This window comes from Metopolophium dirhodum, chromosome 5, assembly GCF_019925205.1.
Source record: "Metopolophium dirhodum isolate CAU chromosome 5, ASM1992520v1, whole genome shotgun sequence".
NCBI classification, from domain to species: Eukaryota; Metazoa; Arthropoda; class Insecta; order Hemiptera; family Aphididae; genus Metopolophium; species Metopolophium dirhodum.
The window spans coordinates 1478757-1502501 of record NC_083564.1 but is presented as its reverse complement, the minus strand read 5'-3'; the positions used below and the strand labels follow the sequence as shown (position 1 = coordinate 1502501).

General features: G+C 30.8%; 1 protein-coding gene and 1 long non-coding RNA gene across 3 annotated transcripts; one reads left to right on the top strand and one right to left on the bottom strand.

Annotated features, from left to right (window-relative positions):
- Positions 1-3475: 3475 nt before the first annotated feature.
- Positions 3476-4809, bottom strand: LOC132944952 (uncharacterized). The gene is made up of 2 exons (XR_009664499.1): positions 4415-4809; positions 3476-4284 (listed from the first exon to the last, which is right to left on the bottom strand). It is a non-coding gene; the product is annotated as an uncharacterized LOC132944952 (long non-coding RNA).
- A 147-nt stretch (positions 4810-4956) lies between these two features.
- On the top strand, positions 4957-8213 carry LOC132944951 (myosin light chain alkali). 2 transcript variants are annotated; one of them, XR_009664498.1, is made up of 7 exons: positions 4957-5089; positions 6106-6130; positions 6246-6383; positions 6516-6683; positions 6834-6920; positions 7123-7240; positions 8067-8213. XR_009664498.1 is itself a non-coding variant. In XM_061014523.1 (6 exons), exons 1-6 carry the CDS (start codon positions 5087-5089, stop codon positions 8126-8128), a joined length of 483 nt encoding a protein of 160 aa, XP_060870506.1. In that variant the 5' UTR covers positions 4957-5086; the 3' UTR covers positions 8129-8213. The 2 variants fall into 2 exon arrangements, 1 of the variants encoding a protein (XP_060870506.1); XM_061014523.1 differs by lacking the exon at positions 7123-7240.
- The last annotated feature ends 15532 nt before the right edge of the window (positions 8214-23745 follow it).

Genomic DNA, 23745 nt, shown 5'->3' with positions numbered 1-23745 from the left:
TAAAAAAAAGTTGATAAGAAAACATCTAAACCTAATTATAGAAAGATAAATATATTATTTATAACTTAAGTATAACTTGTAAATTGTAAGCTTACTCAAAGACGGCATTATTTCAGGGCATATTAATTAATGTCCGGTACCATTCAAATTATATTTTTCTTGAAAATGTTATCCATCTATTCCATCGAAATCAAAATTGAAAATTCTAACTAGAAGTTATTAAAATGTTTATAATATGTATAATAATCCTTAAAAAGTGGGTAAGTGGATGCCGCTCTGCTGAACAGTAGGTTCACTGTAATGGATGGTGTTAAATTTGAATTCAATGATATAATATCATTGTAAAAGAAAAACAACTCTGAGCGAAAACGGTCAGTCAGCCTATGATATTACTAAGTATATTTGATGATATTATTGTGAATAAAGTAATTTATATATAACCTATTTACGGTGTCTTGTTTTAAATTTTCAATCTTTAGCTATAAAAGTTGAACATTTTATAAATTTTAACAAAATTCGAACTTAAAACGCTTAAAAAAAAATTGTGCTTATGTATTTTTAATATTTTAACTGCTATTGCAACAATATATATCAGGAGCCTCGGATTCAATTTTCACGCTTTTTTACCCAACAAATAAAATTTTATTGATATTTATATAAATAGAAACTGAAAATGTTTGTTAACAGCTCAAAAAGAGTCAAAATTGTATGGTGTATAAGAAATAAGAATATAAACATTCAGTGAAATTTTCGTGTTTCTACAGTTATACGTTTTTGAATTACAATAAAATAGATAAAGGTATAACTTATGAATAATTTTGTATTACATTTTCAAACCTTAGATTAAAAAAGAAAAATTTTTATGAATTCTCAACTCAAAATAATTTGCTAATTTTCGTGGTTTTTCCGTATTTTGTCAAGATTTGAACTTTAAATGCTTATAAATAAAAACTTCGACTAAGGATTTTTAATATTTTTATGTCATTGTAACAATATTAGGAGTCTTCTATTAAATTTTCAAGCTTTTTTACCCAACAAATAAAGTTTTATTGACATTCATAGAAAAAAAGACTAATGAAATTGGAAACAGAAAATATTCCTAAACAGTTCAAAACAAATCAAATTATTTTGAAAATGTTATCGTACATAGAAAATTCAAATATAAACAATCAGTGAAAATTTCATGTATATGCGTTCATTTGTTTTAGAGTTACACCAAAAACCAAAATCGATTTTGATGAAAACTGATTTTGCGTAAAAATTCCCGTTTTCCCTTAATTTTTATGTTGTTTTTCCCGTCGCTTTTGAAAACTATTAGGAATTTTAAAATTTGACCTCCCGAATGCACCAACTAGATTCACTTTCCCATCAAACAAGATACTGTTGAAGAAAATCGAAGGAGTTGTATTTCCCCATAAACCGTGATGAGGATGACAGACACACAAAAAAAAAAATAAAACACATTGTATAATCAAGACATTCATTGTTCCACTCAGAATCTAAAATTATTATTATATTATATTGAGTTATTTTTATTATTAAAATAAATAACAAGTTTAATTTAATTTAATATTTATTTACGTTCAACATTCAAATGTGACCCTTCAATTGTGTAAGACACATATTCAAATCTACCCCCATGCACGTCCAAATGGTTGGGAGTACATTTGAATAAAAATATACTTAACTTTAAAATTAGAAATTAAATTGGTTATTAAATATATAAGGTTGTTATGAGTCAAATAGTATTAACAACCATCTAGACTATAGATTGTAAATATCAAATACAAAATTTGTCAAAAATTAAAAAATTAAAAAAATTACATTCAAATCTGCCCCACTCTCCCCTACGATATAATATATTCAATGATAATAGGTACCTACTTGTAAATATAGCATGCAATGTTATGACATGTAAATGTTTTTTTTTTTTAATATTATAATTATTATAAAATATTTCAGCACACCTAGCTGAAAAAAAAACATTTACATATCATAACATTATAATAACAATAAGATAGTGTTAAACTTTTATGTGCAGTGTAAGTTGTTAATTGAATTTAAAAAGTGAAGGAGGGATCCGTATTGGCAATGGGCATTAAACGCCTTTTGAATTCATTTTATATAGGTAACTATACCTACATATTGTTAGGTTAGGTTAGGTTAGGTATATTGATATTATTTTTGTTACACTAAATAGTATAGGTACCCAATATACATACTACAAACAGGTAGGAACAAGGAACTTATAGTATAAACTATATAAAGATTGTCTATAATTTATAATAGTACCATTTGGATTTGTTTATATATTTAAATCTAGTTTAGGTTCCACTATTGGCACAATTCACAAAAATATGTTTAGGTACCTATTAATGATAACTGTGTTTAATATTACGATTTACAAGGCTCAGCTGTAGCTATTAGGTACAATAATAAATTATGTTATAAGTTACCCATTCATTTGTGACCTATAAATAGATAGTGCCATCGTCTTCGGAGTATATTATGATTTCGACTATAATCGTTTTCACATACATTTTTTTGTCTGGCCGTCTAGATACCCAAGTATATTTAAACTCGTTAAGGCACCCGGTGCCGATGCCATTTTGTCCTCAAAAATACACTCTGCGGTAATAACGATACCGCCTTGTAGAATGAACCAAATTTCATAATTATTTTTTTAATTGTTAGAGGAAAATATTCTACAGCCCGCATCGATCTCTGTTTTTCAATATTTTATTCTCAAACTTTATAATATGTCTAAACAAATACAAGATAAAAACCATTTTTTTACAAATTTTTTAATACAATTATTTGAAATAAAATACAAAATCAGAGATCGATGCGGGCTGTAGGAAGTCTTCTTCTTTCAGATAAAAAAATAGTCATCAAAATCCGACAGTTCGACAAAGCTTGAGAGTTATTCCCGTAAAGTCATTTTTTTCGATATAATACACACTATCAACCCCGCCTAAATAGGTATCGGGTAGTAGATTTGTGAAAAAGTCTCATAATTGAAGTGGAAACTAAATTATAAAATTTAATTTTCAAATTCCATAGAATTGTGGAAAATTTGAAAAACTGGCACCAGGACCCTTAGTCAAATTTATCTGATTTCGTGGTAGTTTTTAGGGCACCTACCTACTTTTTTTTTCAATAACTAAAAGAGTGGCCACTGCATGTTTTTGTAAATAGAAGAACCTAGGTATATTGAATATATCGATGTTCATTTGTACGTAAACATACCTATTAAAATTTCTACATAAGAATTTTAAACAATAACATAAATATAACGTCGAAACTCTCATAATCTAATACTGCCGTGCTAAGCAAAACCGGATAACTCCATAATTCGTAAAAATGGATTGTTTTGTTTCAATGGATAAATTTAATAGTTGTTTTACACCGATTTCTTATGTAAAAAATTTTCTATTAAAAGCCATCTGAAAATGCAATTTAAAATAAGAAAACATACAGTACCTAAGTCCAATATATTAGATGTTTCGTAAGCAAAAACACGGTAAATCTATAAATATTAAACAAAAACTCGGTATATCACATGAAAAATAATGGAGTTACTGGATTTTGGCTTATATAATGGTTCATATTATCTACGTTGGAGAAAAATGGTATTGACGTGACATAGTAACGATTTAGGTTAAAACTAGTTATGTCCAAAAAAGACTAAGCGATAATCCGGTAAGTCCATTATTACAAATTGGTTACTAATTATCTTAAAAAAAAAATTACGAAATTTCATTTTTGGGCGTTGGGCTGACGTCAGCTCAGCACCCCTAACATCGGAACGTTAATTTAAGGGTGACATTTTGTGTTACAAATTCCAAATCTTGGGTTACAAATTGGTTATTAATTATCTAAAAAAAAAAATTACGAAATTTCACTTTTGGAGTGCCAGGCTGACGGAGCTTAATTACTTTAGGGTAAGTTCATTTTTTCCTTAAAAACTCAAAAAAGTTGAAATTCTAAGTGTTCGACCAACTTTAGATATACAGTTAGAAATATCAGCACAAGTATTGATCAATCTTTTGTATAAGCACTTCTTTAAGGCTTGATTTACTGTTCAAAACATTATTTGCTGTTTCTCAACAATCGTATTGACTGGATAGTTATCCTGTTTTGATTCAGGACAGCAGAATATAGATCGAACAGAACAGGTATAGGTATTTCCATATCTATATAAAATAGTAGGTACCAGCGAACAATTTGATTTTTTTGGTTCGTTGTAAATTATACCGGTCGACGTGTGCGTTGGAACTCTACCTATATGGAAAAGCGATTATATATTTTCTAAAAATGGCAAAATGTGTAGGATCTAGCTTAGGTATTATCATAATATTATGTAAATCTAGAAAAGCGAACGAAAAATCCGTATTTAGGAGTAGGTACCTACCTACTATACCTATATATTTACATCAAAAACAAAATATTTTCTGAAAGAAGTATTTAAGCCTTGAGGCAATGTTCTGAAGTGTGCCGCTTTCGTAATTTTTCCAAAACGTTCGGCGTAGGCACAATAGGTTTTCTGGGCTTGGATGAAAATGCGCACGTTTCGTGTATTTTAGTTTGACGTCCGCGATATCTTGTCTAACCGCCTCGTGTTGTTAGACTGATTTGAAGATTCCTATTAATTCATAAGTCTTCCTTGCGGCCGACCTTACCTTTAACCAAGTACCTACCCTATATGTAGTATAATCATCATATTATAATTATATATATAATATATATATTATGAAAACGCGTGGCGTGTACCTACCTTTGGCGGTGCGCGTGGAGATAGCGAGCGCATAAAATAATAATACAATATTGTGCCAGCCGTCCTTTTTTCCCCATAAAAGTACAACGGGACGGTTTTAGTTGCAACATGATATTGGCGAACGACAGCGAGTGCCTTCGAAAATAAAACGTTTATAAATAGAACCGAAGTCGTGGAGGGGTGGCTGCGGCCGAGCAGCGGGTCAGCAGACGAGGTGCACTTCAGTCGATATTCGTTCGCATCGCCTTCCGAGGATACACGTGCGAACCGAACACAGTCCATTCACGATTTGAACGCGCACTCATTAAAATGGTGAGTACCTACTTGTATATTTTTTTATTGTTAACTATTATAAATCATGAATGTTCTCGACATTCCCGAACAACTAGAACTGTGATTTGGGGAGGGCGTTTTTTGTTTGGTGGTCGATGGTGTCGGCCGATTGTTGGGGCAGATAGATCAAAAGGATGCACTTAAAGCGAAAAAAAATCTAAAATTGCAATAAAAATTGTTATGAAGAAAAATAATATCTTATTAATTCATGTTTTGTTTTATATTGAAAAGTTAAAATTATCATTTAAATGCAGACGTATTTTTTTAAAAAGTTAAGTTTTATGCTCAGGAACATAATCAATAATCATCATCTTATTATTATTATAACAACACAATAAGCGATAATTGGTATTATCGACAAGACAGGCACAGTGTTCCGTTTTTTATAATTTAATGACCACAGATATTTTATTACATAATATTTAATTAGATACGCATTTTTTAGCCAATTTTTTTATAGTTTATACTAAGTTCCAGATTACTTTTATTTTAATTGTCTTTAAAAAACTATTTGCTAGGAAGTATACCTAATCGTTATCTTAACTAACAATATCTACTCGTTTTTCGATATAAACTATTAGTTCAAATTTCAAACCAGTGAAGACTACTACCACAAAATATGAGAGGCAATATATTTGGGTGATTGTACAATGTACACCGTTCCAGAATATTATCCTATTCAGTGATTTTAGGTGTACAGCCGTACAGATATAATAGGTATATTATAATACTATAATAGGGGCCACATTTAGTTGGTTTACACACTAACATTGTTATTCATTATAACAATATCACAACGCTTAAAAGATGCATATTTCAAATACTTCTTTAGTTCTTCGTATAAGGTACCCGGTATAAGATAAACTTTTTCTAAAAAATAAACTATTAGGTATCTTATACTATCGTCAATTTGGAAAACACGCCTTTTTGCCTCAGATGTTTATTCGTACATATAGAAATCGGTCTAAAGGTTTTTTGCTTTTTTTTCGTTTCAGGAATTGTCCAAAGACGATATTGAACGTAAGTTACATACAAAAATAATAGTAATAATAAATAATAACGTAGCATAGATGAACCCATTTACGCGTAATATTCCCGTCCATTATAATTTATTAATAATTGTTCGAAATTTTAGGTGTGAACTTCATCTGGGGTATCTACGACAGTACCAATGAAGGCGTCGACGCTTTCTACTTGGGAGATCTGCTCCGCGCTTTGGAAATGAACCCAACATTGGCCACCATCGAGAAGATGGGTGGTACCAAAAAGAAGGGTGAGTGTCGAACGATTTATGTTTATTCAATTATTATCTAATTTATATAATATGAGCCATCGTGCAATGTCTGATTTGAGACACAATAACAATATGCTAATTACACGTGGTTGTGTGTGTTTTCCCGAGCAGGCGAAAAGAAATTGATGGTGGACGAGTTCTACCCAATTTTCGCTCAAGTGATTAAGGACAAAGACCAAGGAGTGTACGAAGATTTCATTGAGTGCCTGAAACTGTACGACAAAGCCGAAGACGGTCACATGATCGGTGGAGAACTGACACACATCCTCCTCTCCTTGGGTAAGTGGTCGCCGATACACCCGGTCGGGTTCTAATATTATATTCGTATTCGAACGTCTTGTATAATGTTATGCCCCACCCACCAATAATGAGCTCCTTATTGCTGGCCGATGTCCTGTTTTTATTTTTATATCTGTTTCGCGTTTGCAGGAGAGAAATTGTCCGACGCGGAACTCGACGAAGTTGTCAAGGACTGCATGGACCCCGAGGATGAGGACGGTATGATCCCCTATGTCCGTGAGTAATCGATATTTTATTATACTATATGCCTATTATAATATAATATGTATAAATAATTTATACTATGTACACCCAAATCGCGTTTCCAGTGCGGTGTCTGACGAAAGTTTGTGCACCCGCCGGCAACGTTCGCCTATTATACCAATATACCTACCTACCTGTGCCAAAATAAAAACCACCTTGATCGAATGTTTTTCAGCGTTCGTAAAAAAAGTGATGGTTCGCCTGAGCGACATGAAATAAATTCCATTTTAAGCGTTTAACGTTAAAAAAAAAAAAAAACCATTAAAAAATTAAAACTACCCGGACCATTATCCGTAAGTGTAAAGATACCGTTTTTAAACGATACGCTGTTGTGACGTCATTGCGTTTTTCTCTGTTCAACGCAAATTGCTTGTAAAATATATAGTGCGTGCCTGTGTGTACAAGGCGATGACTCAGGACCTTGGTCCAACGCCGCTTCCGCAGTTGTCCTTAAAATTCGTCATCGTCGTCGTCTTCGGTTTCTAGCCGATTCCGAGGACATATTTTTTCGCTCGTGTAAAGGACGCGTATCCTGCGAATCCAGTAACAACGCGATATAACGCTTTGACAAAAATAATATTATAATATACTACTCTGCCTACACGCGGCACTTGTCGCAGTAGGAGCTTTCCGTATTTTGGTTTTGCTATCGATCGGCGTGTAAAATATTTTATCGACGAGCGATTTCTCGCCGTCCGCAGAAATGCGGAGCTGCATAACATTTCTGGGAGGAAAAGAAAATCATAATCTGTTTTGCGGTCATAACGAAATACCGCGCTTGGGATGATATAATGTATAAACGCTTTTATTTTTAAACTGCCGCGGATCGTATGGTCACGACGACCGATGCGTTATATAATATCGCCATAGTAGCGTATAGTGTGCACAGCTATTGCTATTACTGTGTGTTATACTGACCGGACAGCGCCTCTATAAATATAAATATTTGTTTTCACGCACATTTTGCGATTGTCGCTGTCCGTCCGCTTTTGCTTGGTTGGTTTTTTTTTTTTTTGGTTCTTTTTACTACAGCGTTGCGTTACCCGCGACGCGGTGGTCTATTTTTAGAGAAGACTGTATTTTAAACTTGGCGCCGTTCGTTTTGTTTTTTCGTTTCAGCGTTTCTGGCCAAAGTTTGCGGAAAGCCCGTACCGGCCGACGACAACCCGTTCAACAAGTAAAACCACACGCGCATCGCTCCAACAAAAGCAAATACACGTTATTATTTATTTATTATTATTAATATAATTATTATTATTATTATTATATTATTATTGTTATTGTTGTTTTCTGCACCCACGCGCGTCCGCCGTACGAGACGATCGTTATTTATTATTTGTATTGTTACAAAACAATTTACGATGTTTTTGTAAAAAATTACATTATATTTTGATTTAAATATCATACAGACAACGAATGATAATAATAATAAAAAAAAAAAAAAAATTAGCGTACTGGAAATCTCACTCGTTTGCCCGCAACACGTCATCACGAAGCTCGTGCTCGTTTTCGATTTCTATTTATTTAATCGGCTTTTCTTATTTTCGTATTTTACCCGGCTGGCGTATAATAGTTGCAATGGTGCCAGCGACGGATTTAGTTTTAGAATCGCGGCCGGTCAAACACTATAGGTTACCATATCATACCTGACGCTGTGCCAATTTTAAAACACCGCTAACGACGATTTAACTTACTCCTGTAACACGGCGCTTCGTTTATGCAATTCTTAAACGTCAGTGTATTGCACGCGCACGGACGAAAGCGTAAGACGCAGTCACGCCATACAGACATGATACATTGATATTTATTATTATTATTATCATAACTATGGGATTTATATGCAATATAAAATAGTACCTAAAATATGAATTTAATTGTATTAGAATTTTAGCATATTCTAACAAAATGAAATGAAAATAGTGAATACAATAAAAATAAAACATACAACGCTTGTACAATAAATTTACCAACAATTTTCAAACTTTCATGAAGCATCTTAAATTTTTTTTTTAATCTAGAATTGATACATTTTTGTACATAAAAAAGTACAATAAGCAAAATGGATGTTTTATCTTAAAATAGTCTTACTATTAAATAATTCCATAACATTTTCAATACAATTTATAGTTTTTTGTCAAAGACAAAATCACTGATTTTATGAAATTAAAAGTAAGCGCGTAATATGACGTGTTATTTACTCACATCTAGTTTTTCAAACTATTACACTACTATTTTTAAAACATGCAATATTATTATACCTAAAATATGAAAATAATAAAAAAATAATTCAATTTATTGTATTAATATTTGGACATTTAATGGTTCGTTGCAAACTTAACATAACAATGAATATAAAACGTCTAATCCTACTTTTTTTATCTAAATATTGAAGTTTTCAATAAAAATATCATAATATATAATATTATTATGAAAGGTGGGTATAATTAGTTAAAAGTATAGAATTATAATACAGAATGAATTATTTTTATAATCACATATAAAAACATAAAATATATTACAACGAAATAGTTAGTTGCATACCGTACTAAATATATCTAAAATAAGGAGGTCAAAAATGAGATTTTTTGCTCTAGTTAGAGTGCAGTAATGCTCAAGGTTTTAATTAGCTAGTCATATTAGTAAAATACTGTTGTCTTTGTGCTGGTCATCAATAATAGATAAATTTAATATTTCATCAATACATCATATCCTTTTGTCGTGTGCCGTATGGCGTACGGAATACTTCAACAGTTATTTTTCAATCTTAAAATTGGCCACGGGACCCTTTTGAGGCTTAGTGGGCCACGGTCTATGCTGTTCTAGAGTAAAAAATAGATTCTACATTGTTTAACATCTCAAGTGTCATTGGTAAGTTCAAAATTCTGATATTTATTTACTAGCTGTAACAAAAATAAATCAAAACTATTCAATAGGTAGGTAGTATATAATCATCGTAGACAACAATATCATTTATACCTTTTTACACTTTATAACATACCAGAATTACTTGATATACAATTTTGTAGCGATAGGATCAAAATATTTGTTATTATTTTTTCAAAACAATAATTTTACCACTTTTATAGCTTAAATAATGTTATGAAGTCTATATGCGTGGATTTCTAAATAATAGCTAGTAAAACGATTCGATTGATTGATTGATCGAATTATATATAAATATTAAATAAATAAGACACGATTATTTGTTAACATAATAATGTCGTTACAATACATGTTAATTCCAGGTTACAGTAACCGTATTCAACGCGTTTGTTACTGTGCTGAATATCTAAATAATATACTCATATGTATATAGTAAAAACCTATTGTAACACTAATGACTATACACAACATGGTCAATGGGTGTACTACTATATAATAATATTATGCTTACTAAACAGTCATAGTGTATGCAAAGCCAAGCAGACAATACTACCTACAATATATTTATTTTCATATTATTTATGTTTCAACGAACGCATAGAAAAAAAAAATTGTTTAGGTACTGCACTTATATGGTAGTGTTTCGTGTGTATTTTAAATAATACAGTGACGAGTATTATACTGTCGTAAAAATATATCGTGGTGCCAGTTTAGCGCACGATTTACGTCCAAAAACGATTATTCTCCAGGGCGTGCAAATAAATAGTTAAATATAATATTATATAGCTCATTGTCTATTTGTGCTGTCAATTACTTTTTCAATAGGTAGTTAATTCTATATGACTTTATTGTATGACTTTTTTGATATTTTTCGATTAATATGTTCGTACGAAACCTAGTTATCCAATGCTTAAAAAATGTATTGACAAAAGACAACAATACAAATAAATAAAGATAGAAAAACAATGAATATAAAATGTGTATTATGAAATATAAATAATTTTATCCATAAAGACGAATGACAACTATCTGAGGTCAGATTTGAGCGCTCCAACGTACAATTTTGAGTAAATTTTTAAATCGGTTTCAGAGAAATAGAAAGAGTAGGAACTGAGTCTCTTTGCATCCCATGACTCTATAAATATACTAAATTAGCTTATAAAATATTGAATCTTTAAGCCATGCATATTATTGTTTCTGAAGGAAGATAGGCTATAATTATATTAGCTGGGTCGCATGAACAATCACTAAATATTATTTAATGAATTAACAGTAGATAAGTTAAATATGATTCAGAGACCCATGATTAGTTCAATAAATTTTAGTGAACCATTAAATTAATACATTTTTAATGCAATCCGGTATTAAAGAACTTCGGTTTTTTATGTAAGTAATATTCATAATAATATTCATATACGTATGTCCCGTTATTATTGGTTTTCTTAATTGTATTACTAGCATAGTACCATACAAATAGTAACCGTTATCAAAAACTACAGTAATATTCATGAAAGTTCTCTTAAAAGACGGGTTGTATACCAACCTATTATATTATGCGGGTCAACAACGCTATCAGTATTTGTTTTCTAATCTATTTATTGTGATTTATTAACTAGCAACAATAAACGCATAATATTATAATAATATACAATATTTAAACTGGTGCAGTAGATCGCGTTTAACACTGCGTGTGATGCGATCGTAAAGCAGCGTAGCAACAGTTGCGATTTGATAACATAAATAATAATAATATATGTAGTAGCCGTGTGACTTTGTGTAATATATTATATATTATACCGTCGTAAATTCGCGGTCGACACGCGTGTGGTTCTTAATCGCGTTCATCATAAACGACGCGTACAGTACCTACCTGCCTTGCCGCACGTTTACCATATTACTCCACCTTCATTATCGTATAATATAATATATAATGTGTATAGACGCTCAGGATGTGTCGCTTTTCCCACCGAGCCGTGCGTGCATCATATAAATACAGCTGGAAAATGTGCATTAAAAATTAAAAATTGTTCATTTATTTTTCAGATACATTTAACTGTATACGTTTTATGAATAGGTCGATATACTTATATGATAATATTAAAATATTTGATAACGCGCCCTGGCATAGCAAAAAAAAAAAAAATCGAAGGTTACTCTATAGACCTTTAATTTGAATCAGAACGTTATTTCTCAATCGAATGAGATAACATTTTCTGGTCGGCCGAACGCTAATTATCACTCGTGCATCTGCAATCCGCAACATCGTGGGGACGTAAGCCAAAGGTTTCTAACCTTTTTTTGACTCGTGGCAACTTAAAGTATTTTCTGGATAAATCTGGATACTAATATCGTGTACCTACCTATTTATTTTTATATTTTATAACACCGGCTTTCTTTAGTTATAGATATAAACACGCAATGGTTTTTATAATCTGTGTTATTCGTTATTACACACACGCTATATCTTTCATAACATTTTGTTTTTAATTCTAAAATATATGTATGATTGCTTTATATTTGAAATAATTTCTCGGCACCCTGGGGTGACTACGGTCTACAGCAGCTGGGGTCACCAACTAATTTCTACAGGGGTCCATTTTGAAACTTACCAAACTTCCCACGGTCCAGAACACATTTAAATACCCAATGACTTTTTTCATACATTAACAATTAATAACTACTGAATTGCAATAAAACGTAACTACTTGGAACGAGCGTCTAACGTTACTAACGTACCTATCAGTCAACTTCTCTGAATTATTTTTTGCGCGTATGGGCTTTCAACGTAACGCTCGGTGAAGGAGACACGTAAATGATATATATTATATATGCATACCATACTCACAATATCGGATAATATTTTTATTCGTAATTTTATTGTAAAAACGTAATGTAAAAACTATATTATATATTTTATCATTACGCAGCCATTAGGGTCCGTTAAAAAAGTGTCTGTGGTACGGATGCGGACCGCGGGCCGCCAGTTGGTGACCCCCTGGTCTACAGTTATATACTACCAACACGTAACCTCGAAGAATTCAATTTACTTTACGCTATATGTATCCATAAAAGCTTGCAAAAAGTGAATCATTTTTTTAAAATTTAAAATTTGGATCAATGCCAATCGATTTTTACTAATTAATCTAAACGAGAACCGGTTGAAGTTTTGATGCTCGTATATAATGTATGTCGTTTTTGTCGAACATATTGTACAATGTACGCGTACTCAACACACAATATGGTTCAACACATCACGAGTATCGGAGTATCCGTAAACCTGTAAACATTCATGATATTATTAGGCTGCAGCAGCATCATGACTTTGGTGGACTGCAGGTATAGTAAATATTTTTCATTTCATCCATTTTTTGTTATGTTTCGAAAGAAAAAGTATAGTCTGGCACTCGGGCATATTAAATATAAATCAACCATCCCCAATCGCGATCCACCTACCTACCTACCCCGAGTACTCGCTCCCCCCCCCCCCCCCTATAACATTATTATCCCTCACCATCGAATCCACGGCACGGGGTGGCGTGGGTGGCTAGCGGACTCCCTCCTCCCCAACAGTACCCCTAGAGAGTCTTTGAAATTGATCGCGCGCGCGGTCAACGCGGTGGCGGTGCGGCGGCGAGTTTGCGCGTGTGAGTAAAACGAACGCTAAGCCGGCGACACTCGCGCGCGCACCTACAGCGGCTGGCCGCCGACGCCACCGCCGCCGCGATATATGCAGTCCTTGTCGTTTGCGCGAGATTCTGCGCGCCGCCCATCGACCGCGGTATACTTACGCACGCACACAACCGTACGCACGTGCAGTATATACAGAGCGTTTACCGGTCCCCGCGACGACGACGTCGTCGTTTTATTATTATTATTATGGATTTGCAGTCGTCGGTATTATAATTCGCACGAATCCGTAACGGTATCATATACGATGTTTAAGTAATAAAATATTCGTCGGCTATTATATCCGATACACACACGCGCGGGAAACCTGATCCAGACGGACGCGCACCGTGTCTATTAGCGGCTTTGTTTTTCGCGAGTGAAACGTTCGACGAGTGTTTTCGTCGTCGCGTTGACGACCGCAGTCCTTTCCCGTCCACCCGCCGCCATAGCCACCGCCACCGCACAGTTTCTTCGTAGGTAATCTAATCTCACCCGAGTGCAAAAATACAATATCACACGACCGCTCAGAAAATAATATGTCCGAAGAAGCAACGGCGCCGACGTTACCGCCACCGAAAACGGTCGGCGACGACGAGGTTGACGATGTTCCAACGACACCATCGCAGCGGGTGTCGGAGCTGACGACCGTCGATCGAGGTGAGGGCTGCGGTAAACATTAGGTAGATTATTGTATTCGTCCGACGTTGATGATTCGCATACGAAGACTACGTTTTACATATTCGCCGATAAAATAGTATCTATAATAAATAAATACATTGTGATAATAATATATAATATTATAATGCACGTATCATATAATCGTATATGTATATACTTGTATTGTGTGCGCATCGATAGTCACGCCTATGCGTATAAGTCTACTACTGCAATACATCGATTTATTTGCCTTAACAGTTTGTACTTACTAATATTTCGAAAAAAACGTCAATAATTGAGGTGATTTTTCCACGCAATGTTACATTTTGCCTATATATATAGTTGTACGATTGGATCCTAACTGTGATAATTGTTATGACTAACGACAATAGCGCAATAATACTCTGCACTTGAAACATTTATGTGTTTGCGACAGTAGCGGTAACAAGGGACTAAGGGAGGTTATATGGAGATTATTCCCCTACGCTTACGCCGATTCAAGTATAATTGTTTGCAAAGATAATATAGCTTACTGTTAAGAGATATATAATTTTAAATTAAGTATACTCAAAATTGACCTTCCACGCCCCTTGAATCACTTCTGGATCTGATACTAGTGTACGATAGGTTCAACCGATTGCATATGACATAATATTATAAATAATAGCACACATACCCGGCACAGTCGTAATATTAAACTTTATAATTTACTTGATGGCTTCGCCCATTGATATCTCCGTTCACTAACCTCTTCCATGTTTTATTTAAAAAGTTTTTTATTCTTAAATAGACAGTCATAATAATCACAGAACAGGTGTCATCTTTTTTTTAATCATTGGTTTTTTTTTTTTGGATCTGTGGCTGTTATAATTTATAAAACACCGAATGATATTTTAAAAACGGTATTTATATTATATAGAGATACTATAATATTATACACTCTCAATGAAAATGTATTTTTATTTTATTGAGGCATGCATACATATATATTCTTGTCTGATCACGACCAAAAAGAGTTTGAGCCAACACGTGCCTTTATCTACACAGTTTAAATTCGGGTTACCTTATGAAACTAGGTCCATCGAACTAAGTAGCGTTATTTGACCAGTAATTATTATTATTATTTTTAAATTAGAAACTTTAATTTGAACTGTTGATGTATATTTTTATACTATTTGTATAAATAAATATATTAGCCAAATAATATTAACAAAACAGTTTAGATAGTACTTCATGTTTAATTTATCAAATACTTATACCTTATTATACATTCAAAGATATTTGATTTCGAATTTTTTGTCACATCATATCAATTACCTATTATACTATACCATACTAGTATATTACCATCATCCAAGTATTCAAACTATTTCAAAGTATTCAATTATTTAAAGTGTCATTAAAATATCAGAATAGATGTTATAATAGTAAATAATTCATAATGTTGTAGACAGAAAGATATTTTTCATATAATCGTTTTTGAGTTGGGAATTGGTAATATTTGTAATTGGTATATACTATATAGGTACTCGCTAAATTTTAAAACTAAAAAGAAAAGACATCTCGTCATCTCAAGATATTTTTGTTCTAATTTATTAAACTGTAAATATTATTAGAAGCCTTTTGGCCAAAAAAATGCTATTGTCGATGAATAACATTTATTATTTATATAGTCCAAATCCAGCTGGCTAGCCTCCAACATGGTCAATAATACTTTGGGCCGTGCAAAAATATTTTTTGAACAGTCATTTTGTGTTGGTTAGTACCCGTTAAAATACAAAAGGGTGTTTCGTTCCAATTTATTGCAAGTCTATATATTATTAGATGTCTTTTGTTCAAGCTGATTATATAACTTTGGTTGTAATACATAACTCGTAGGTGGTATACTTTTGTTGACGTGTCAAGGTAATGTTTATTACATCGATAAAAATTTTATAGGTATAACAGTTTGCATTTTTATTTTTCTTGGCCTAAAGAGAAATAATGTTTATCGTTCTACTCACAAATCACCCGTATAGTATATATTATTAATTTTCAAGGTAAAATCTAAAAGCTTTAAATTGTTTAATTTAAACAAAATATACTGTCTTATACTGTGTGTCCTGATACTGTCCGTCCCGTTAGACATTTGTGTCAATAATGATAGGATGAAGTAAAAAGCTTTAGGTTGAATTAAATTGTCTATACATAAAATAAACACTCACTGTGGTATCTAAATATTTTATTTATCTTTATGATTTTTAAGTTTTTACTTCTTTAAAATGACAGCATACATTTTTAGTTTCATTTTTGAAACAGAATTTTTTCTGAGAATATACATAAGAATAGAATTTCGAATAAGTAATTAATTAGTTATATTTTATAAGTATTTAAAGTTGTTACTCGTTATGAGCGGGGAGTGGACAAACATTTTTCAGGATTCCTCTGTGACATTCTATTTCACTTAATAATACTTCAAAATAGTATAAAACTTATACAATTATACGATATAAAATACATATAAAATTACGAATAATAACGATAAAAAAATGTTGTTTTGTTATGATTTAATTATGTAAAAGATTATGTATTTCCTAAAACGTTAGTTTTCGAGAAAAGATTGTTTACCTTAAAAAAACCACCTTGTATATTTATATAATATTATGTATCCGAATATTATCATATAATTGTATTATATTTTATAAAAGCTTTATATATTTAAAAATGTAGTATCATATCTAGTATAATTATAAATATGTGAGAATAACCAAACTTTTAGAAGTATGTAACCCCGCGCCCGCCAAGCTTTACTCTTATTTGAGTTTTCCAATATTAAAATAAATATTTTACTTTTACTTATTTTAGCCGCTGACAAAAATGAGTCTTAATATATTATTAATATTATTGTTTTTGGCAGTTCTACAGTAATTATCCTGGATATTATTTTGCATATAACTCAATAACTATTATAAATAAGAAACAATCAAAAGTGTATTTTGGCTAACAATAATAAAATCCTGCAACATTTTCAGCAAAATGCATTGAAATGCAAATTACCGATGGTTAACTGTAGGTGATGCTTGATGACAAATTACAATTACCAAGTAATTATACAACATGTCGTTGGGGCGCTCGTAATGTCCACTAGTGCGTAACGAACCCTCGACAATTATATATAGTTTTACACTTTTACGTTAAAATTATGAAAGAAGCAGAGGTATAAGCGCGTGGACGTTAAAAGTTGATATAATTTTTAATTAACTGGCTCACTTTAAAACACTACCGTGTCAGGTCACACTAATTTCCATTATCATAGTGTTTAACAGACCCTTAAATACTTAATGATCCTATAGTCTTTAGAAATCACGATTACTCATGTAAATTTGTGTTTTGTACCTACATTTAAACAAACCATTATGTTGTTAAATAATTTATAAACGTCATGTGTAATCTATGGACCAAGGCTAAGTATACCTTCATTATTTATAATATCCTATCGTTATTTATTTTAATTATATTATTTAGGTTTCAACCATTGTAATCCATACTAGAGTTTAGAAGCAATGTTAAAAGGTTAGGTTAGGTTAGGTTATATTTATTTTATAGTACCTATTATAAATACATTTTATTCAATAATAATATTATATTTATATAAAATAATATTCTTTATTCGAGCAGATCAGATATAGTTAATTTATTATGTTTGTTTACTATATTTTAGAGGAGATCAAGAATAATTTATTTTAATCCGGTACATAATATATGGATATATTTAGTCACTTAGATTTTGAGAATAAAATTTAATTTAATTCATGTAAATTAGTGACAAAGTCACAAAATAGATACTTATTTTAATCGAATATCGACATTTATCTATTATGTAAGTATAAACGTTTACGCTTGTCGCCGGTAAATCGTAAAAATGTATCAACTTAACTTAAACTGTGACAGACACCATACCTGGTTACCCACTAGGGAGGATTCAACGAGAATGGTGTGAAGACCTAAATAATAATAATCAACGATGATATAAACATGTAAAGTGTCACTACTGGAAGACTTTTTCTATGTCTGTTCATGTCTAGGTACCTATATATTATTATTATCCATTATATATACTAATAATTTATTGTAAAAAAAAAAAATATTTACAGTTTTTATATTTAATAAGTAATAAGTGTTAATTAAAATAAAATGTAAATACTTTATGTATATTGTATATACAATTATTGAATTGTATATTATCAGTTATAACATATAGCTACCTATTATCGTCTACATTTATATAAATATTGTACTAATAAACACTAAATAGTGCTATTTCAACAAGTCTAAACGAAGTAATTATCGCATGCATAACACGGCCAACTTGCGTACTTATGGTCTATAGTCTATACAATAATAATATGTACCATATTATAATGATCGGTGCGGCGCCCTGTGGGCCGTGTGGTTGTTTATTTGCTGATGACAATGTAACACGTAATTTGGTGGCGGCGTAAATTAAAACGACTAGCTACTAAAATAATACGTCGTTTCCCGTTTAACTATATTATATATATATATATAAGTATATCCTGCTTGGTCGCGCGTTTATATTATAATAACAATATGTATGCCGCGTGATGTCGGACAATTAACTCCGCGACTTTTCCCCGTGTAATATACACACCGGCTTTATTATTATTATCATCATCATCATTATTATTATCATTTATACTCGTGCCTAGTTGTAGCAGTTGTAGCTCAGGTGTAGGTATTTATGTATATATATGTACTCTTAGAAGTACCAACCCACAAGCTCTCATTATCGTCGCGTGATTTTTAATTTGTTTTTTATCCCCCCACCCCCGTGAAACTCACATTTCCTAACAATTGTGGCAACGTTGTACACAAGTAACATAAAATACATTATAAAAACACGAGACACAATATTTGGTGGCGGATTTAACGTCAGGAAATACCTATAGGTATACTTTGCCCGTTGTCAGCTAGGCAATAGGCATTGTAACTTGGATTATAAAAAAAAAATTAAAACAAATTGGCATTTGATTGAATCACTAACTTTAAAAAGATGCAATGTTTCCTGACAGTTTAGTACCTACGTAGGTATTGACTGACATTGCTTACTGACGTATTTTTAATGTAATAGTACAAATAATATAATACCTTATTAATAAGTAATAATCGTAATATGAAACTATTGATCAAATTTTTAGTTTGTGTATTAACATTTATAATACTCATAGGTACTTGCATAAAACTCTTTATAATATTATCTTGTTAACTATCGCAGTTTTAAGATTTTTTCACCGACAAAACTAATATTGATTATCAAAATAATTATAAACCTACTCATACATTTTCCTGATCGGTAATTCTGTTTTCAATTTTTAAAATATTGTAACTAGCAATTACCTATATATTTTATAGGAAATTTAAGATATTGTATAGTTACATTATTATTTATTATTAATTCATTACAGTGTCACAACAAACTATTACACATTCATATACGTAACATGTGAGTTAGTGGGTACTATTTGTGCAGTGAAGTTGTTGAGTCGTGTGTAATATATTAATAAAGTGTTAAAAATTTAAAAATATGCATTTAAATAAAAATTGTATTGTAAGTAGTAAGTACCTACATATTTTTCTAAAACTAAGAAGGTATAAATGAATATATAATAAATCATAAATCAAAAAACCATTGTAGGTTTCTTTACTCGAGTTGGACTGGTCAATTCTATATAGCCCGGGCACTGTATAACAATTATACAAACATATATTTTATACGTAATTATTAAATATTGTTCTCTCTATTTAAAATCGTTAGCTTTAGGGAATTTCAAAAACGATAAGAGAATATATTTTGTTAATTCATCAGTTTATTTAATTCCTACCCAAATATTAGTGTATTATATTGTTCGATATTATTTTCTTAAATGATTTAATTACTAAAAACAACACGAGATTTAATTCTCAGTAACACATGGTATTTTCAATTCTGTAATAAAAATGTGTGACTTTAAATCATATTTAATTTGCATTTTAGAAACACATAGATGACATATTCATACATATTATGTTTACTGTCGTATCGCCCGTATAGCATATTAGCATTACCCTCGTACACTATCTAAGCTATGAGGTACGAATTTATGCTCTTGTCAGTCTTGCGTTTGTCCTTTTTAAGTTAAAATGACTCAAAGATTTCAAATACCATGGCGCTATTTGGTTTAATAAAACCTCATTGCCATACCTTGTAAGCACATCCCGGCACTGTTCCTTTTAAAAGGTAGGAACATAAAACGACTGTAATAAACTCAAATGCAGTTTTTGGTCGGAATTACTTTTATTGATACAAAAACAAAGTATGTAAATAAAATACTTCAATGATGTCCGTGTCTCCGTAAACGACCATCACACACACACATTCCTGCCAAACTCTATCGTTTCTGAGCGTGTGACGGTGTGATACAGAACAATTTATTTTAGTGTCGGCTCAGCACATCTTGCTTCGCTGGCCTGACCTACCTTAATTAATTAGGTGGTTGCTAAAATATATTCCCACCAATACGGCTATACCTACAGGCTACAACCTACCACAAATATATATTAATTTAAATAATACTGAAGGCTGTCTACAATATACATTACTTAATGTTAAATGTTTCCGTATATGCTCGCAGTTTATGTAGACGATATGATTTTAATAATTGAGTACAATAGTATTTAATGAATGTCGATAGTTGTTCCATATTTCTAATTTCTAATTTTCTGATTATAAAATACAATATACGTGTTAATAAATTAAAATACTTATGCACAACTCACAATGAATTATAATATACAATCTTAAGTGTCTTAAAAAATAAATGTAAAGTTCAATAATAACTAATAAATAATAACTCAAGAGTGTATTAGTTAGTACCTATGTAATAATTAATGTCATGTGTTATATATTATACAATTTATACTCTCTGTTTAAAAATGTAAACGCTTATGATAATACCTTGAATAATGAATAAAATTACTTTTATCTTTTTAAAATACACATATTGTAATATAAAATAACATTCTTATTTTTTACTAGCTTTATATTAAGTATTTTTCAAAATAATTACATTTAATTTAAATTAATATTTCTATATTGTTGGTATAATTTTTGGATTATATTAATATTCTATTAACTAATAATATCATGATTATACTTTATAAATTAAAAATTTTTGATTTTGAGGACCAATTTCATATAAGCTATAGTCTATAATATATAAATAAGACTTCTATTTTATTTATTCAGGAATTGACCACAAACAAATCAAACCAATAGTGTGTTGCTCCAAACATAAAGTTTTTATTTATTATTATTACATATTATTTATATTTTATACAGAACTTACCTAAACATAAAGAAACGACAATAAATGTTTGTTGTTCAATAAAATGTCAATTCCTAAACTAGGTATTACATTTTTCATTATAATATTATATTTTTCTAATTACAATTCATTTATTTTATCGTAACTTGCTCATCATTATTATTGTTATCACTAATCACCTTACAACCACACTAACCGCGCAGAGCGCGGTAAAATACAATTTAAAGAATTATATATTCTTTGCATATATTATAATAAACAACAAGTATTAATTATATTGTATGTTTTACACGGGTTCAAAAACATAATCTATATTTTAGTTAAATATGTTTAATATATTTACGTATCTACATAATATATATAATATACATTATCTATAAAATAAATATTTATTTATCGGATGAAATTAATAGTATTTTTGTATTTTAGAAAATACCAGTCCTGTCAAAAATTACATCTATCAGACACCTGAGCAAATATCAACCATACAATTTGAAAATGAGATCTCACCCGTTGCTACGAACGGCAATTTAAACAGACCTTGCGCTTGGCAAAATAGTAAGTACATTAAGTACCTGCCTACTTAACACGTCATATTATATCTTGGGTAATGCGTATGTATATACTATATAATATAATGGTACCACCAACCATACCCTCCTTTGTCATCACATGATCGTGAATCGTGATACATATTATTATTGTAATAAAAAATAAAAATTATGGAAAATATTCTGTACAAATTCTTTTTTAAATGCCGGGCGCGTGTCATTTTCTGTGCACTTGTACTTGACACGCGTTTTGTTTTGGTGGCAATTTGTCTAGTCAAAAAACATGCACAGTACGCGTGTACCTACCATAAATTATAATAAATAACAATATAATTATGCCTGAAACGATAAGTTAGCTATGTATAATCGTCAATAGAACCTAAATCTGTTCATTATCTTATATAAATAGACAGATAGGTATATGTTATTGTAATAAAATGACGCAATTAATCGGGCAATAATATCTATGACATTTATGCGGATATATGTGTCTTCGTATTCAGATTTGAGATGTATGGTATAGTGGGGTTTTTTTTAAATAATAGTAATTCAACTTATCTCTATCTATACAAAATTACCAATTATATTTACCATATAATTTCAACGGGTCATTAAATATAATGATAAGTAATAGAATAATTTACTGTAAAAACAGTATGATTAGTAAAACACTAAAAATAAAACAAAACAAAACCGCTAAGCCTCAAAGGTCAATGTAAGTATATATTATGTTTTAATCACGGGTGTGGGGTAATTATTAAACATTTTTGTATATATTATATACTCGTACAAGTTGTATATAAATATTAAGTATGATGTACCTAACTGTATTGTAAAATAATATTTTGATGTTTTAAGGTTTTGTTGGTATGTGGTCGATACTAATTAAATATACCTAATATGCATGTGCATACGCATTTCATGCATAAGTCTGATATTCTAAAAAAAATTAGAGGCCAAAATAAGTCGTTCAACATTTGTAAATGTATGTGAAGAATATAGATAATGTAATTTTTTAAGTAGGTATAGCTAAGGGTTATTAGGTAATGCAGTATACTGATTTATCTAATTATTGAATTAGATTAGAATAAATTAAAATAAAATATTACGTATTTCTACTAGGTACCTAAATATTAAAAGATAATAATTATTATTGTTGCATGTGCGATGCGAGTACTTTTATTCAATTCAAATTTCAATTGTTATATTTCTCAAAGGAACTGAACATATTATAGTATAATCATAAGATACCTAGGTATATAATGTCATATAATAGTCTTATTTCACTGTACACAGTCGTTAAAATGTACGCTGCTTACCTACGTATAGAACTCAATTTATTGTTATTATAATATCCACAGTGTTTTGTAGTAGGTATATTCTTCCAGAAGCTAATAATAATAATAATAATAATATGGCATCATGGGAGGGTGGATATTTACTAAACAGGAGATTACGCCGTTATTACAGGATTGCATGTCAATATTTTATTACCTAGGCAGCGCCTTTCACTTTATACTCGTATTTTTATTTATATTTTTTGGTATGAAAATATAAAGACAACCCTCGTCGTCAGTTAAACTAGAACATGTACCAACATGTTAAAGCTTTAACCTACTTGTTCAAAATTGGCTTACATTATAAAATCTATATCAGATATCATTGTAACTGAAT